The sequence below is a fragment of the Monodon monoceros genome, unplaced genomic scaffold (genome assembly GCF_005190385.1).
Source record: "Monodon monoceros isolate NGI ecotype Baffin Bay Population unplaced genomic scaffold, NGI_Narwhal_1 Super_Scaffold_1, whole genome shotgun sequence".
Taxonomy (NCBI): domain Eukaryota; kingdom Metazoa; phylum Chordata; class Mammalia; order Artiodactyla; family Monodontidae; genus Monodon; species Monodon monoceros.
Genome location: NW_021703765.1, coordinates 47939463 through 47958869, shown reverse-complemented (window position 1 = coordinate 47958869; position 19407 = coordinate 47939463). Strand labels below are relative to the sequence as shown.

At 43.4% G+C, this 19407-nt stretch overlaps 1 protein-coding gene across 3 annotated transcripts in view; it reads left to right on the top strand.

Annotated features, from left to right (window-relative positions):
• Nucleotides 1–19407, top strand: part of LAMA3 (laminin subunit alpha 3) — a 240003-nt gene that overhangs the window by 162561 nt on the left and 58035 nt on the right. For all 3 annotated transcript variants that reach the window (XM_029230133.1, XM_029230150.1, XM_029230143.1), the window contains 6 exons: nt 1386–1499; nt 5254–5363; nt 7817–7897; nt 14247–14353; nt 17548–17598; nt 18511–18662. In XM_029230133.1, coding sequence (XP_029085966.1) covers nt 1386–1499; nt 5254–5363; nt 7817–7897; nt 14247–14353; nt 17548–17598; nt 18511–18662 — 615 coding nt within the window. The remainder of the gene's footprint in view (nt 1–1385; nt 1500–5253; nt 5364–7816; nt 7898–14246; nt 14354–17547; nt 17599–18510; nt 18663–19407) is intronic.

Genomic DNA, 19407 nt, shown 5'->3' with positions numbered 1-19407 from the left:
TTAGACAAGCCTATTCATAGAACACATAAAGTAATCTAAGTTTTTGCAATGCATTCTTTTGCCTAAACGTGGTTCTTAATAGCTGAAGGGAAAATTATATTGTAAATTATAGTATTGTTATTGTGTACGATTTGGCATCATTGTGTCATTTTTGGAAGGAGCTCCTAGCCAAAACTGGAATATTCCACTCTAGGGAAGATGTGAGCTTCTTTCTCCCCCAGCACATTGGCTTCTTCCTCTCCCCAACCTGGCCAGCTAGAGACCTTTAAGGCCATGGATGAATGAGAGCGGATTTCCCTTGACTGTAACCTCAGAGTCTCATAGACGTACGTGCTGTTTAAAGAGATTACATAAAAGATGATCTTTTATGTTGAAGTATTAATTTTTCCTGATGCTTTAAAAAAAAAAGCTGTATAGGAGGTCACTGAAAGAAACTAGGGATAACACCTGACTTTAATCAGTGCACTGATTGGCTCTGCCAAAATAAAGAAAATGCCTGTCATTCTCTTTAAAGACAGAAATCTAAATAATTTTTAATGGCTGGTACAATGATACTTGCTTTTCTTCTTTTGGGGACATTCTTCACTAGAATCTTTTTTAAAAAATATCCGTTCATCAAAAGAAAACCGTAATTCTTTTCATCCACATGAAAAATAATCACGTGTGTTACACTGGAAAGAGACAACTAGTGGAGATAGAATTAATCGAAGCAAGAGGAACCACACTCCGGAGATTTCCTCAGGCTGGGTCTTGGTGTTCAATAGGAACCAAACAACCCTGCCAAGTTCTGTACTAGGATGCAAGCTGGTTGTTTTCCCTGGGGTTCCCTGTAGCCCATTAGACCAGTGAGTGGCAGTGAAAGGGTCCCACCAGTTCTGCCATTGTTGTATAGATCCCAGTGAAAACCCCGTCTTTCCTCTTCCTCCCATACTGCTCCCCACCAGCCCAAACCCACACTTGGAGAGGGACTGGCTACCCAAAGAGAACTTGAATTTGAAGGGATTTGCTCAGAGGTCTCCCCCCGAAGGACTGAGGTCCTGATCCTCTGCTTTTTCAGCACTCCACCCCTCCACTGGCCCTCAAAACCACTGGTGGGAGGAGAGAGGCATCCTACTTCCATACTCCCCCCCCACCCTTCCCCCTGCTCTGATTTCCCCACCACACGTCTCCAACGCGGGCACCAACACACACACCTACCATGGTGTGAAAACAAGAGAAGCTGACCAAAATAGCAAGTGGACCTGGCTCACATTTGAAAGTAGAAATCCACATACCAACTAAAGGAGCGAAGATAGAAAGGGGAATCCTTGACAGTCAGAATGGTCACCTGCTTTGGATGATAATTTCTTTCTCTGTATTGACTAAATGCTCTGTTTGAAAAATAGGGTTGTAGCCCTGGATACTATCGGGATAACAAAGGCTTATATACCGGACGGTGTGTTCCCTGCAATTGCAACGGACATTCACATCGCTGCCAGGATGGCTTGGGAATATGCATGGTGAGTAAATTGATGCTCTAATGCTACCAGCAGACAATCTATGTCTCCCCATCCCCCTCTGCTAGGCCCTGAGATATCAAATGTCGCATCTCCTACCAAACCCTAGATAAAGGTTGCCGTGTGAACCCAGGGGTCTCCAGGTAACCAAGCTGAATTATTTCCCACTCACTTTTCCCTCCATTTTAACGTGTGCCGTCAGAGAACACCTGTCTGAGCAATTAAATTATACCTTAGATTCTAAATCTCTCTCACTAGATGATAGTAGTGGGTAGATCCTGGGGCTTAACCCTTGCCAGGGTATAATAAGCCAGAGCTACTACTTTGGACCCCAGTTTTGTTGGGGTGACAGGAGGTCACGAGAGGAGACCTCATTGCTGTCAGGTAGCTCCAGAAAGCGATGACAGGAGGAGGAGATGCTTAGGAGGGCGGAGGGCACACGCTCACTCACCGCCACGGCTGCCAAGGCAGTGGGTTTATGGGGGAAGACGGGCGAGGGGAGTCCCGGTGGTTTACGACTTAGCCACCGGAAAACTGTCTTGTTTTGGAATATGTTAGAAAATTCTCGCCCAGAAAACTAGATTCTCAGGAGATTTTTCTCATGCATCCTGACGCAGAACAGGTTTTATTCTGCTGGCTTCCTCCCTGTCCTCAGAGGTCCTCTCCCTGGTAGCCAGGGCCTCCCCGATTAGAGGGAGGACGGACAGTTCCAAGGAAAGGAGAGCTCACCAGTGCCCCCAGGAAACCAGAGCCCCTGCTTCCGTTGTGCTGTTTGGAAATACATTCTCCTGACACAGGTTTCCTCTGTATTGTGTAAGGCAACTAGAGTGTGTTTCAGCTCTTTGAGTTCCTAGGCTATTTTATGCGCGTTCGGCATGTCCCGGGGAGCTGCTTCCTCTGCAAGACGGGACAGGCCAGGACAGGAAATTGTTGTAAAGAGCCTGATGGAATATTCTGTAGGATTTTAACCTTATAAGTTCAAAAGGAATAAAAGATGTTGGGTGATGTTGTCTTCCAGCTCTTAGGTATCTCAAATAATAGTGTTTCATACTGTATGGTGTGTGTAACACAGGTAGACAATTTCATGAAAAATACTTATCTTGTCATTAAACTGTTGCTAGATGTCGAGTCCACTTTATAAAAACTGCCAAAGAAAAAAGGGAGTTTTCTCTGTGGTTCAGCCACCAGTGAAAAGATCACTCGTGAGAGTCGTAATTCATGTTTTAATCAAACAACAAGATTTTCTTTCCCACTTTTCTTTGTAGCTCCGTCTACACTTGTCCCTAATGGCCATGTAGCCTCTAGAAACAATTCATTCAGGGAACGCTGCCTGAGTATTTGCTCTTGTGGGAGGGACTGAGCAAAGTGCTGGGGGTTAAAACCATCGGACATAATCCCTAGTCTCAGGAGGCTTGCTGTCTCGTGGGGGGATGTACCTGTGTGCACGCATGCACGTATGCACCTGCACACACGTACACACACGTGTACAGGCACACAGGTGCCGCTCAATGGCAGGCAGTGAGTGCTGGCCCTGCTCTCCGTCGTGGCCATCGTGTGGGAGCTGGGGATGCAGCCCTCATCCTCAAAGAACAGGAACGAGGAAACCAAGCACCTTCCACTAGCAGATGGGACGATCTGCAGATTGGCCTCTGCCTCTCGAGGTCCAGAGTCAATTTTAAAATCTGGGACCTTCACACATGTGCAAATCTCCCTGTCGTTTCAAGAATGAGCTTTGACGTGTGATAAGAAACCAGCCCAATCCCTGGCCAGCACAGCAGTGTGTGTCCAGTGGGGAGGGAGCTGGAGGTGGTGATGCATCCCGTGGGTGCGGTGGGCTGGAGGGAGCTCTGATGAGGGGCTCCCTTCTCTCCACCAAGGCCCTGCCTCTGCCTGTTCTCCTGGCCTGCTTTCTCCCCACGTCCCCTGCCCTCTGTGCCCAGTCACCCCTCATCTTCCCCTGCGTTCCCAGTCCCTTCCCCTTTCTCTTCTCATCCTCTCTCTTCAGTTTTCCTCCTTTTTATTCCCTGTTGCTGGAGCCTGTCTCCCCCTGCCCCCAGGATGATTTATCTGAAACTCACAGCTGCCTCGGGGCTCCCCTGAGGCTCACAGCCAGATGTCCATACTCCTCGGGCGGCCTCAGGGCCCCCTTGATCTGCTGCTGCCTCTCCAGCCGCATCCCGCCCCCTTGCACTTCACCCTGAAGAATACCAACTGCTTCGCATTGCCCACACACGCCGCTGTGCTCCTGCAAGACTGAGGTTCTGTGCACACTGATCCGTGTGCCCGGAATGCCCTTCCACACTTCTCCACCCAGCTCAGTCCTCTCCTTCTGTCCCCCACGCAGGCATCATCACCTCCCCTGAGGTTCCTCCTGCTCTTATGACATGCTGCCACACGTTTGTCATCATCATTCCCACATTATATTGAAGATGTCTATTCACAGGCTTCTGTCTACCCCTGAGTCAGGGTACTGATCCATCTTTGCATCCCTGGTACCTACCATAGTTGGGTATCTAGTTCGTGCCCAGTAGATGTTTGGTGTCCCATGGAGTTCGGAGAGCACGTGCTGTGGGGGTGGATATGGATTCATTCATTCATTCACTCATTTACTTATTCACAGTAAAACAAGGAAACCTGATAGGCAGATGCCTCAAATTTGCAGGACTGATGAAGACAGATTCCGGGGCAGATACTTTCACCTGAGGTTGAGGGGCATTTCAGACATTCTTATGGGACTTTATCAAGCAACTCATGTTCTAACCCCTTTCTACACTCCTCTCCCTGTGCCCCCATAAAGGACCAGAGTTCAGAGGGATTTTTCGTAGGATACAGGTGGCCTCACTGCAATTCTTGTTTCTCCACGTTCTTGTTTCCTCAGTGTTTTCAGCTCAGAACTAAGTAGAGACAGGACTAAAATAGCTCTCTCCAGGAAGTTCTTCTTTAAAATTGTCATTTGGAGTTACAAAAGAAAGGAAACTAATGTGGAAAGGTAAACACTTAGTTCAAAAGAACAGATGTTTCTGAGAGAGCCAGGGCAGCCGAGCAAAGTGAAGCTGCCCAGCACCCTCATCTGGCGCCCCTGGGAGACCCTCTGTGGGTCCCCCAAGTCCTCCCAACAACCTTGCAAAGTGGGTATTATTTTAACTGTACATTTTAAGAAAATTAGAATTGTATGTAAATCACACACCAGTAATTTTTTTTTTTTTTTTTTTTTGCGGTACGCGGGCCTCTCACTGTTGTGGCCTCTCCCGTTGCGGAGCACAGGCTCCGGACGCGCAGGCTCAGCGGCCATGGCTCACGGGCCCAGCCGCTCCGCGGCATGTGGGATCTTCCCGGACCGGGGCACGAACCCGTGTCCCCTGCATCGGCAGGCGGACTCTCAACCACTGTGCCACCAGGGAAGCCCCCACCAGTAATATTGATTTATAAAAAAAACACTTGAGGCCCAGAGAGGTGAAGGGACTTGCCCAAGATCCCACAGCTACTAAATGTTAGAGTGGGGTTTGAACCCAGCTGGTCTCACTTCATTTCATCCTGCCTCCCGATGGTAACACCAAATAGCTAACAGAAGGGCACTTCCTTTTTTTTAGCACCAACAATCATTGGCTAGATAGGAAAAGCATGTGGTTAGCAAAACCAATATCACTCTGTAGTGTCAGCAGATTTGAGCTATAATTGTGTGAGTAATTAAGACAATGATCTCAATAGCAGTAAAGGTAATAGGCTGTTATTAATTTTACTCTTTATCTGCCCCAAGAACTGCCATCATAACACTGCCGGGGAACACTGTGAGCGCTGCAAAGAGGGTTACTATGGGAACGCTGTCCACGGATCCTGTAGGGTCTGCCCGTGTCCTCATTCAAACAGGTACTGTGGAAGTTTGAAAATAATCTATTAGAGACAGGAGGTAGTTTGGTGGGTGCCTAGGACTGGGGAGGGGCTGGTGGGAGGGAAATGGGAAGTGACTATTGAAGGGTATGAGGTTTCTTTTAGGGGTGATGAAAACGCTCAAAAATTGCAGTCACGATTGTACAATTGTGTGAGCATACTAAAAGCCATTGAATTGAACATATGAGATGAGTGAATTTTATGGTATGTGAATGCTATCTTAATAAAACAGTTCTCTTAAAAAAAAGAATAAACAAGAAATGCAAACCAGAACCAAGACAAAAACAGACTTTCCAAGTTGTATGCTTCTGGGTTTTGCCTTTTCCTCTTTTCTTTTGCTGTTCATTCAGCCCCATCATGAGGCTGCCCTTCTCTAGATGCTGGGGAAACTGCTGTAAAGAAGGCTGGCAAAGACGCCGACCTCATGAGGCTTTACTTGGAGAGTATGGGGAGAGGGGTGGGGGTAGTCATCCCACTCAGTAAATACACGCACAAATCAGTCTGAAGTATAATTTCAGACAGAGATAGGTTATGCCATTGATCAAAGGGTTATGTTCTGGGTAGCGAGTAGATTCTTTACAGAGGGTGGTAGGAGGGCTTTCTGGAGTTGTTGGACAGGGACCAATGAACAATGAGATGGAGTAAGCTGTGGCATTATGATGAGGGTCCAAGGCAAGGAAGAAAAAAAAAACAAGACAGACGAGAACGCTCCTGTGATGATGGGTTTGTGGACAGTAAGAAAGCAAGAGTGGCTGGATGGCAGTGAGAGAGAGAGACGGCCAGGAGATGAGGTTGGCGGGGCAACCAGGATTCAGATCCTGTACCTTCCAGGCTAGAGTAAGGCACTTGGATTTTATGGATTTTATCCTCAGTGTGATGGAAGCCACAGGACAGTTCTGAGCCGCAGAGAGATGTGACATGCATCGTCATCCAGGCTCCAGTAAGGCCAGTAGACTCTGTGGGTAGAAAGCCACCATTTTCCTTTCACGATAATCCAGGTTCTGCTTGGACTTGGCACTTCGTCATCGTCTTGCTCATCATGACATGTTCACTGTGGGTCCAAACAAAATGTAACAGGTAACTAAGTGAAGCAAGATTTGGTTTGAAAATCAGAATGATGCTGATAAAGTATCAATAGCGCACAGGCTCTGGGACGGTTATGGACCACAAGGCTGCTTGATATTAGCCGAGTTAGCAGAGAAATGGGCCAAGTCAAAATGATCAGAGGTCACCTGCCCAATGTGGCTTTTCTGGAGATGCATATTTGCAATGTGCATCCTGGTTTGCTCTCTGTGTATTTGATACTCGTTAAACCTGCCCAGTCCTGTGGCTTTATTTGTAAAGGGATCTATCACTTGACAATTGCCCAGGCTTGTTAGAACAGAAGCTAGAGAGAATAAAAAGAAGCAAGATTTTCACGGGGTGAAATTTTGGGGGGGAAAGCTGTTCATCTTTAGTTGCAAAGTCTCCACACTTGGAGACTATCATCAAGGTCAGCTTCTAGCGTCTGTGCAGTTTAAGTAACATTCAGTTCCTAAGATTTATCAGTAAAACCCTATTTTTTCTAATTCTCCTTCTGGCGATATTAATACTGCTGACAGATTTCTAACTGTCCCTTTAGAGGTGTAACTGTATCTGATTGGCCAAGAGAAGCTCCCCAAATAAGAATTCTTTTACCAGCCAAAGATAAATGGAGTTATTTCCCCTCAGATTTATGTCATGGAATGTTCAGTAGTCACAGACGTTTCATAAGGAACAAGACATTTTCATGGTCTCTTCGTTTAATTTTTTTTTTAAAGAAGCTTCTCAAAATACACCAGTTGAGAACTAAAAGGGAATTGAAATTCCAACAGCCTGATTGGAAAAGTGTGGAAATCACCAACAGCTGTGCCCACGGAAATACCTGGGCATTGAGCATGCTCTATGCTTTAGTCGCCTCTGAGGCTCTGAGGGCCTGGACCACCTACCACTGTTTCTTCCCAGAAGAGATTGTGCCCAGTATAAAAGAACTAGAATAAACAAGGAGAAGAAATTTTTTCTTTAAAGAATCAGAACTCTCTGTTCTTTTTTTCTGCCTAGACTTGTTTTATTCCTTCCTTGTTATTTCTAGAAAAATGCTGTCTAATCATCTCTTCCAAAGTGTGTTACTTTACTCTGTCTTAAGGGAAGGAATGTATTTCTCCAAGCCAAAAAATGAAACAAAGTAAATGCCTTCAGTCCTTATTCAGCCAAATTTGCCTGATGTCAGCTGAAGGCATTCATCATTATCTCTACAAGTCTTGATGGGCAAAATTTTCTCCACACAAAAGGTAGCCAGACACTTGGTTTCCAGTTTCACTTAAGGCAAGTCAGGTTCTTTGTGGCAAAAAATAATGAGCGTAAAGTCCATCAGCTTATGTTTTTACTGGGGCTTTTCTCTGTCGTTCTTCAAGTTTTGCCACCGGCTGTGTTGTGACTGGGGGAAACGTGAAGTGCTTCTGCAAAGCTGGATACACAGGAACACAATGCGAAAGGTGGGTGCCGCCCCTCCCCCACCCCTTCTCTCCTCCCCCGTCTTGCAGGTAGGGGTGGGCTCTTCCGGCAGGCTGCTGCAGGCACCCTGGCTGTAAGTGGGGCTCTGCTGGATTGAGGCTCAGAGCTAGGGCTGGGGCTGCTGGTTTCATTGAGACTGGAAAAAAGTCTCTTGGGAAAAATACAAGTGTGCTCACTTAGTAAATCATTAACTTCCTTCTCTTTCTTGCTTTGTACCTGTTTCAGCCATTTGAGAACGAGGTCCAATATGTCATAGTCCTATACGCTCCAGCAAACACCCCTCTACATACCAATGTATACCCCTACATACCCCTACTCCTGGGCACACCCCTACATACCCCCCAACATGTATCTATATACTCGTACCGCCATATAAACTCATCCCTACATACTCCTACCCCCACATATACACATCCCTACTTGCCTGTACACAAACGTACAACTCTGCGTACTCCTACACATGCGCACATATCAGCAGCCCTAGATATTCCTACACACACACCCCTCTTAATGCCCACACTTGCAGGACAGCCTGTGTCTCACTCATTTCTGAACCCCTAGTGCCTAGTGTGGTACTATTCATATAATAGGTGTTTGTGAAACAAAAGAATACATGTTACAACATGGAAAGTACATACTTGATCATAAAGGGCCACAGAGCCAAGCTTTAGTTTTTCCTGAACGGTATTTCATGATTAGCTACTATGCCCAGGGCACTGCCAAGTATTGTGAAGGCTATAGAAGGTACTTGTCATCTAGAGGGGAAGAGAGCACACATATATCTGGAAAAGTAACAGTATAACAAATGAATCATATGGATAACATTTTAAAATTTAAAATAACTGTAATATAAGATCAATACATAATTATTACAGAAATGATATAATACAGGTGAGCAAAGAACTAATAAGGCAGAGAACTAATATGTACCATACCCCTGCAATTGCCCTATACTCATGCCTGCCCACCTACAGTGCCTGTTGTATGTTCTTACAGATCAGTTCTATATGCATAGATTTTTCTTAAAAGAAAAAGGTAGATTCCTATTTTGTTGTCTGTTTTGTTTTCTCATCTAATAGTATGTTAGTAGTATATTTCCATATCAATAAGTGTTCATTGATAACATCACGTCAGGACCAGGAAGTTCCCCTGAAGTTCCATAATCCCCCACTATTGGCCTTTGAAATAGCTTTACTGTTTTCCATTCAAAGCAGCACTAAAAGTGAATCCTGTTAGCTAAATATTTGTGTACATAAATCCTCGAGATGTAATTATAGAAGCGATCCCTTGGGCCAAAGCATAGGGACATTTTTCAGGCTTTCGATACATTTTGCAAAATCGCCCTCCAGAAAGATTGTATCTGTTTACCATCCGGCTAGCAGCAAAAGAGCAACTGCCTGCCTCCAGTGGATACTAAGACTGTTCACTTTTTAAAAACATTGCCAGTTTGATAGAGAAACATTGTATGTCATTTTATGTTACATTTTTTGGTAATAATTAAATTGGATTTTTTCATGTGCTTATTGACCATTTATAAATCTTTTTTTTGAATTGCTTTCCAGGTCTTTTACCCATTTTTTTCTAGTGGAATGTTCTTTTATTTTTTTGTTGATTTGTACAAATCTTTTAGAGGAAACGAATGCCTCATACTATATATTGCAAATATACTTCTCTGTTTTGTTTTTCATTTGTATATTTTTTGGTTTGGTTTTGTCATTTCTAGATCTGCAATAGTTAAGTTCTATTATATTTGTACCTACTCTTTTATTCTTTAGGGTTTCAGCCATTAGTGTCATACTTAGAGAGGTTTATGCATATGCAAATGTTTATGCATATTTTGTTTTAGTACTTTTCTGGTTTTATTTCTTACATTCAAATCTTGATGGTGAAAATTTGGAACCTCAACTTTTTTGTGGTATTGCATCTCACAGGGCAGATAGATTTAGGGTCTACATGTCAGGCAAAAATTGACCAGAGCTGGCATAACCTTGAGTATCCCAGTGTCCCATGTCTCAGTAATACAGGGGCCATGTTGCATGAAATGCACATGTCATTTGGTTACACCCAGAATCACACTCTGTAGGGTGAAACAGTCACTCTAGGAGAGGCACGGGGAAACTAGACCAGCTGAGCGAATAGCAGGTTCACATCTCTCATGTCATGCTCACTGCAGGACGTGTGCTCACTGAGTGATGGGGACAGTCACTTCAGCTGTTTTTCCCTTACACTCATGCCCTCATCCTCTCATCCCTCTTTGGCTAAGTACCTTTAGTTGAATTCACTAAAGCTAAATGTGTACAAAATTTCTTTTTTTTAATTAGGTGTCTGATTTCAGATTTTATTTTATATTTTAGTTTTTATTAATTTTTTGGGTGTGTTGAATCTTTGTTGCTGAGCGCAGGCTTTGTCTAGTTGTGGTGAGTGTGGGCTACTCTTCGCTGCGGTGCGCGGGCTTCTCATTGCAGTGGCTTCTCTTGTTGCAGAGTATGGGCTCTAGAGCGCAAGCTCAGTAGCTGTGGTGCACGGGCTTAGTTGCTCCATGGCATGTGGGATTTTCCCGGACCAGGGCTTGAACCCCTGTCCCCTGCATTGGCAGGGGGGTTCTTAACCACTGCACCACCAGGGAAGTCCTGTAAATGTGTACGAAATTTCTATACGAACTTGGATTTGTTTTGTACATTTTATTTGGTTCTTGTGCCATTATCACTTCTGTATCATTTCTGAAACTATCAAATGACTCTGACTATTTGGTTAAGCAAGTCTCCCCTCGTAACCCTTATTTAAATTTTTTCCTGGACCATTCTGGCATATTATTTTTCTGGATAACTTTAGAAGAATTTTACTTTAAAAAAACCCAGAAAATTAATTCAACTGGATTTCATAGTAAGGGAGGGCTACTCTAGACTGGGGTTATCTGAAACATTTTATGGACAAGGTGGGACTTAGGTATGTCAAAGGGATGACTAGAACCCAGTGGAGCTGGGAGGTGGAGGGGGAAGGCAGCTCAGGTCAGGGAAGTAATGCAAGAAAGTCCAAGGGCCTAGAGTGTAGCTGCCATGGGCAGAAGGAGGCAGTGCCTTGTTATGGGCATCAGCTGAGGGTCTGGACACTATCCTATGGTAAAAAGGAGCAATTCAAAGTTCTTCTGTTTTTCATTTCTGCAGGAGGAACATTGCCCACACTTATTCATTCTTTCCTTCGATGAAAAATGAATGGAGATCCTAGTATAAGCCTGGCCCTGTGCTAAGCATTAGAAACACATCAGCAACCAGAGCACAGATTCTGCCCTCAAGGGTTTTCCAGTCTATTGGTGGACAGATGTACAAATAAGCTGCTAAAATAGAGAGAGAACATAACCGGGCTAAATCAGGCTGCAGCAAGAGGGGCATCAACCAGCCCTGAAGGGTGAGGGACGGAAGGGGCAGCTACGCTGAGACAGGAAGGACAGGTGGGGTGGGGAATAGGCTTGGGAGGGTCTTCCAGGCTCCGTGATTTGAAAGCTATGCGACTCCCACCTGGGAGAGTCTTCCTAATTTAATCCTCCTTATGGTTCTGCACAAACAGTGAAGTGGAAAACGGCACCAGGTTGGAGGAGACATCCATTTGACCGGCAACTGAATTGAAAAGGGAAATTCTTAATTAACAGTTTTCTCAGCTTAGGTTTTTTAAGTTTGATGTCTCAGGAAAGCAAGCTATTGTTTTTTTGTGTTTTTTTTTAACTTTTCCACAGCTTAATGCCATTTTAATGTCACATTTTTTCATTTGTTAACACTTATTGAGCATCCGCTCTGTGCCAGGCTGCCAGGCATCATCTGGCACTAGTGGTTAACTGTGCAATGATAAATACAAGCACAGAGTAAGGTGAAAAGTAAGCATATATGCAGGAACTAGCTGGGCAGAGGTGGGGAGGGAATAGGAAAGGCTTCCCTCCTCAGCCCGTGCTCTGGGACACATTTCTCCCTTGGCCACTCAGAGCCACAGATGACAGACGTGCTGTCTGCTCTTTATTTGCTGTACCGATGTCATCTATGACATCAGGAAGTTTTAGTTTAGTCCGTTGTGTTTAGCACTACCATAAAATGAGAATAAAAGAACCAGTTATTTCTCATAATCAGTAACTAACGCTTTGCAAGATTAAGGGAGAAGCAGAATCAAACTTCCTGAATATTTATGTAACTTTAAATAAGGTAGTTTTTAAATATGTATCTTTTACCTAGAAAGTTTAGATGTAGGTGAGACATCTAAAGAAAAAGTATTTTAAACTGAGATCTTTTGCGTAGCATGGTTTGTTAGGCAGAATATGGGGCTGGTCACCCCAAATAAAGCCCTATTATTAGGACAACCTGCTTAGTAGACTTGGATAAGCCACCTCAGCTTAGTTACCTTCTTGATAATTAGGGAATACATGGGTTTTCTGCTTCCTATCCATTTTCCAAAATGTAGGATTCCAAATGACACCAATTACACATACATACATATATATGAATATTTTATCATGTCTTAAAGTAGCAGTAGCTACGTTTTACTGAATGTCTACTATGTGCAGGCATTGTACTAGATTCTTTACTATATTATCTTTTATCTTATATCCACCCACCAAAATAGGTATTGTTAGTACAATTTTTCATTCATTCATTCAGCATATACTTATATCTGACACCTAATATGGGTCCAGGCATTATCCCAGGTGCTAGAGATGCATCAGTGAGCAAAACAGCCCACCCAAAATAATTCACATTCTCATGGAGCTTAACATTTTCATAAGAGGAATAGATGAAGAAATGGAAGCTTGAGGGATTAAGATAACAGCCCAAGATTACATGGACTGCGGTAGAGACGGAGGTCTAGCCAGATCTTCCTGATTCAAAACCCGTGTCCTGACTTCCCTGGTGGTCCAGTCAGTAAGACTCTGCGCTCCCAGTGCAGGGGGCCCAGGTTCGATCCCTGGTCGGGGAACTAGATCCCACATGCCAGCCACAACTAAGAAATCCGCAACCCTGCGTGCTGCAACTAAGACCCGGTGCAGCCAAAATAAATTAAAGAAAAAAGGATCTCCCATTCACTTTGTTATACAGCAGAAACTAACACACCATTGTAAAACAATTATACTCCAATAAAGATGTTAAAAAAAAAACCCATAAAAACAAAACAAAACAAAAAATCTGTGTCCTTTGCACTATATCACCAGTTTATCCATTGGTAAAGCATATTTAAATTGTCTCAAAGTTCTTTGATGAAAAGCTTAAATTTGAGAAAGTCAAATGCCATATTTCCTTGATTCTATCAATTCCATTGATGATAAAACACCACACACATCAATTTAATGACAATTTAGGGGGGATAGAGTGGGAGTGGAATTTTGCTAATGAACAGAAATATTTTAATTTACATCCCAGTTCCAGAAACATTAACATGTGTTTGTGTTATTTTTTGAAGAAAACAGACACAATCAAGGAAATATGATCTTTTACCTTATAAATAAGGAACTGAGTTCTCATCACTAAATCATCTAGAATAATAAAGGCTCGGGGGCTTCCCTGGTGGCGCAGTGGTTGAGAGTCCGCCTGCCGATGCAGGGGACACGGGTTTGTGCCCCGGTCCGGGAAGATCCCACATGCCGCGGAGCGGCTGGGCCCGTGAGCCATGGTTGCTGCGCCTGCGCGTCCGGAGCCTGTGCTCCGCAATGGGAGAGGCCACAACAGTGAGAGGCCCGCGTACCACCAAAAAAAATAAATAAATAAAGGCTCGGGCTAAGGTGGCAGTTGTAACTGCTCAGTTGTTTAAGCCCCTTATGTACATCATTGCAGCAATTAGTGCAAATAAATGTGAATTATGCAGACTTGAAATAGTACAATAGGAAATATTAATAAAAGCCCCCTTTATGAAAATATTGAAATTATATGAATTTTACTTTAAGTTTTTTCTTCGAGGAAATTAGCCATAAATTAAGCAGTGTGTATTTGTGTGATATCTTCAGGAACACAACTCTTGCGTAAAATTCACCCACCCCTGATTTCCGTATTGGTCAAACCACTGGCTCCTGTATGCATTTTGTTCATCTGCCATTTGGCTGTCAGGATGATTGAGAACCTTGTCATCTGGGGTGTCAAGGAGCAAGGGAGCAATCTCTGCCTGCCTTCCCCTCCTCACCATTCTCATTCAAGTCATAAATGGCTCTGTACTGAGACACATTCCCTCTTGCAAATCTATGTCAGCCCTTCCTCTCATAGGGTTACAAGATCCCAAACAGGGAGCTAGAAGTTGAGACATTGGGTGGAATAAATGATGAGCCCTTTGGGTGTTTCCCCTCTTTTTCTGTATTCTGTGTAGGTGTGCACCAGGATATTTTGGAAATCCCCAGAAATTTGGAGGCAGCTGCCAGCCATGCAGCTGTAACAGCAACGGCCATTTGGGCAGTTGTGACCCCCTGACGGGAGGTAAGATCGACTCACACGTCTGTTAACCTACCTTTATCAAACTGGTATAAAATAGCTGGCAAAGAAGCCAAGCAAACATTTTCAGCAACCACATACACAATTCCAGCTAACAAGTTGTCCCCTTGTTTTGACAAAGTTGGGAATGCTTAGGTAGTATTCACAGGTTTGGTGAATAACTTACTTCAAGTAGGTTTTTTTTTTTTAGGTAAATTGTTTTTAAAACTTCACTAATTATAGCCAAAATAATTTCAGACCCTATTTTGGTGATTTTTGCTGAGACCTCCCTTTGACATTATAAGGTAATCATCTCGTCAGCTTCCTTCGTGTATGTATCTGAAGGAGTCAGAGTGCTCTTTCTATTAAAGCAGTAACTGTTCTAGGATGTGGGTGTATAATTAAGATGGATTTTACATACCAAGAAAAAAACATTAACTGGGAGTTAGTATAGGTTCATTAGGAAAAAAAGGAAGTTGGAAAAACAGGAAGACTCTCTACGTCCTTCTTTGATGGAGAATATGAATGTGGTTTATCAGGAAAATGCCATTGATGTAGTGCAATGCAAAATCCTTAGATAAAATCTCTCATCTTATAGACAAGATGAAGAACTAAACCCTGGATGTATGGATTAGATCCAGTCAAGTGACTGTTTCCAAAGGAACGCAGAGTAAATGGAGCCTTATCAGTCTAGAACGAGGTGTCTGTTGTCATGTTTGGGGCTTCATCTGGGCCCCATCTTGTTCAACATCGTAGACTTGAACGGAAATATAGAAGACCTGCCCACCCAGTTATCAGGTGATACAAAGTTGGAGGAGCTAGCAAATGCCTCCTATGACACATTTAGAATAAAATAGGGCCTCAACAGCCTGGAATGAGGAGCCAGTTCTAACCAGACAAAATTATGTTGGGGTAAGCGTGGAGTCGGTCCTATAGTCGAATGGAAAAAAAAATAAGTTTGTGATAAATGAGACGTGGCTGAGGTTTCAGTCAGCAGTGAGTTCAATATGAATCAAGAGGGTAACGTGGCCCCTTAGACACCTTGTATTATCTCCACTGAGTTCTAGTGTCCAAAACCAGGTGGCCTGCCATTGTTCCCTGGTCTGCCGCCCATGCAAGTCCCCACAAGGGGCCCGTGTCTTTACAAGGCAATAGACAAGCTACAAGTTTGTTCAGAAAGAAGATGAGGCTGTGAAGGGACTTAGAGCCCTGTGACATGAGGAAGGACTGACAGACCAGGATGGTGGAAAGGAGACTTGGAAAGCACGGACCTGAAAGGCACATGTGTGGGAGAAGGGTGGGTCTTGTTCTGTGTGGCTTAAGGTATGGAGAACTCACATCCAGGAGTGGAAGCTAGAGGGAGATCTATTTTAAATCATTCTGAGGAAGAAGTGTCAAATGTTTAAAGACGAGAAGGACTGGTTTAAAAGGAGATGAGTTCTACTGTCACTGGAGGTGTTCAGGAGAAGTTTCGGCATCAGACACATCGTTACTCGTGAGATGAATGCTTTTTCTAATAGCAAAAGTAACCAACCTAGAATGAGGATGGGAACTCTTTGTTCCAGAAATGGAAGAAAATGCTCACCTGTGAGACACGTTTGTTCCTGTGAGCTTTTTTCCCTCTTTTTCATTCTTTCTTTCAATTAATAACGTACAGATTCCTTGGTGGTCAAAACTCAAACTTGTTGAGAAAATTGCCCTGATAAATCAGTCCTCTTCCTAAGCCAAGTCCCCCATATACTGTGTTTGCAGGAGTTTGTGAAGGAAATAAAACTATGTTTCCTGCCTGTAAGGCATTTACGGTCTAATTGAGGAAATTAAAGTGACACAGCTATATGTCCATATAAGAGTGAGTAAAAGATTTTTTTAAAAAGGATGAGTAAGAGAAACCTATGATTACATATAATAAAATGTCTACAAATATACTGTGAGGAGACACTTACCGTCTTTGAGTGGTAGGATCAAGGATAATGTTTTATCTCATTTTGCTGATTTTCCCAAATTTTCCACAGTGAACTTGGAATGGAAGTTCCCAAATTTTGGAAACTCCCAAATGGAAATTCCCCAATTTTGGAAACTCCCAAATGGAAATTCCCAAATTTTCCATAGTGAACTTATATATATATTTTTACAGTTAAACGTAAATGTGGTTCAAAACGTATGTGTATACACACAAGGTGTGGCTGCTGTGAACACACCTGAAAGCCTCCCTGTAGCATGTCTAGGAAAGTTTCAAGCTTAGAGTTTTCCTTTAATAAAGTCAGATGATTTTTCACGGGAAAATGAGAGGGCATTTCAGTGTAAGAATGCATGGTATGGGGAAAGGAGTAGAAGTGGGAGGAGTAAAGAATGTCCAGGAGTGACCATTAGGCTTTCCCGTCTATAGCTGAGAACCTCAATATTCAGCATATGTGAGCAGTAGGTGGTGGAGTAGGTCCACTAACTTCGTGTGCATATCTCACAGCATCTGTCGCACTGTTGTGAAATGTGCCTGTCTCCCCCATAGGACCATTAAACTACAGGACACCAGAGACTTTTGCCTTGCTATCTTTGTATTCCTGCCCCTAGCACAGGGCCATGGCACACTGGGAATGCTCAGAGGTGCTCAGTGTTTATTGAATGTTCTTGAATGATATTAGAAGAGACATCAGCAGTTGTATAGGAGGCTACCAAATGAGGACAACACCAGCGATTAGGAGATTTCATTTCATAAGAATGGCATGACCCTTTGTAGAGAAGAAACTGAATATATAATCAGAGAGGCCACACGAGAAGTTCCTGTAGCAAGATTGTTGGGAGATGAGACAGCTCCCCAAGCAATGGCACCGAGGAGGGAGGGAAAAGGGAAGAGCTGGCAATGCTGTGTGGCTGGGTGACTGAACACAAAACTAGCTTTCCCCAAAGCCAAGTTAAAAAGCACGTGAAGGGGCTTCCCTGGTGGCACAGTGGTTGAGAGTCCGCCTGCCGATGCAGGGGACACGGGTTCGTGCCCCGGTCCGGGAAGATCCCACATGCCGCGGAGTGGCTGGGCCTGTGAGCCATGGCGCGGGCCTGCGCGTCCGGAGCCTGTGCTCCGTAACAGGAGAGGCCACAACGGTGAGAGGCCCGCATACCGCAAAAAAAAAAAAAAACAAAAAAGCACATGAAGAGTAAGTTTAATAACGCTGTCTTCTGTCTTCTCTGGTTACTCCTCATTTCAGACTGCATAAACCAGGAACCCAAAGATGGTGGCCCTGGAGAAGAATGTGACGGTGAGAAGAGAAATGGCCCCCTCCTTTCCAAGTTGTGGGGTTCAGCTTAAAATCCGTGAGCCCTATACTGGGACACGCAGTTTCGAGTCTGGGAAAGCAGTGGTGGGAGGTGATGGAAGGAGGGCTACTTAGAGTCACATCCAGCCTCTGTCAACTAAAATCTGTATGACCTTGTGCAAATGACCTTACTTCTTCAAGCCTCGGTTTCATCATTTGTCAGATGGTAAAACTGAGGTTGGTAATAACTATACCAACCTCATATAGCTGTTGGAAAAATGCTTATAAATCCCTTATCATGATTCTTGGTAAATAGCAAGCACTCAATAAATAAAAACTATTTATTACTCTTTTCCCACATACAAAATAAGCAACAAGTTGAATAGATTCACCATTTCTTTTTTTGCCCAGTTTTACTGAGATATAATTGACATGCAACATTGTATTAAAGTATATAACATAATGATTTGATATATGTATATGTTGTGAAATGATCACCACAATTAACTTAGTTACCATCCATCACCTCACACAGTTACAAATTTTCTGTCTTGCATTAGGAATTTTTAAGATCTACTCGTCTAGGAACTTTTAAATATATAATACAGTGTCGTTAACTGTAGTCACTGTGCTGTACATTACATCCCAAGAACTTACTTATCGTATAACTGGAAGTTTGTACCTTTTGACCACCCTCACCCTTTTCCCCCATTCCACCATTTCTTTGTCAAATGCCCCTTGTCTAGAGATCTCCCTTTTTCAGAATCTGCATCTTTCCCGGAGAAGTCCAGGATTGTGATTTTTGCCTGTGATGGGCTATGTGTGTATTAACTGGGCGGCACAGCTCTAGGGCTCTGTTTGCATTCCTGTGGCTCCAGCCCACAGCACTTGTGCCTTTGATTGCGGCCCCCACAGATTGTGACAGCTGTGTGATGACGCTCTTGAACGACCTGGCCACCATGGAGGACGAGCTCCTCCTGGTCAAGTCTCAGCTGCAGGGCCTGAGTGTCAGCGTGGGGACCCTGGAGCAGATGAGGCACTTGGAGACCCAGACCAAGGACCTGAGGGTAAGTACTCTGTGGGTCCAGCATGATGCCTGACCCAGAGCAGATACTTGGTGAAGAGAGATGCTGTGTGAACGAATACTCCTCACGTGAGAAAGGGGGGAACTTGACTCCACTTAAGGCTCAGGGAGGCTGTCCTCCTTCCTCTGATCTAAATGAAGATTAGATTTTTACTGGTGAAAAGTACCGGTGAACACACAAAACTAACACTTCTAAGGAACATTCCTTACATACTGAATGTTTCTGGGCTCATTTTTCTCATAACTTTAGCTCACTGTTTTGCATTTGGAAGACTCGTACGAATTTGAGTACAGTTGTTATTAATTCTTCTTTAAATGTTTGATGGAATTTTCCAGTGAAGCCATGTGGGCCTGGGATTTTCTTTGTTGAAAGCTTTTTTAAAAATTAAACTGTAAGTTCAATTAAAAAATAGATATAGGACAATTAGGATTTATCTGTTTCTTCTTTAATTTGTGCCTTTCAAACAATTTTTCTATTTCGTCTAAATTACCAAATGTATTGCAATACAATTGTTTATAATTTTTCCTTATCCTTTTAATATCTGCAAAATCTGTAGTGATGCTTTCTCATTCATTCTGGTTATTGGTCATTTGTGTCTTATCTCTTTTTTTGATTATTCTGGCTAGAGGTTTATCAATTTTATTGATCTTTTTATTTCATTGATTTCTCTCTGCTTTTCTTCAGTTTTCAATTTCATTGACTTCTGTTCTTATCCATATCTTTTCTT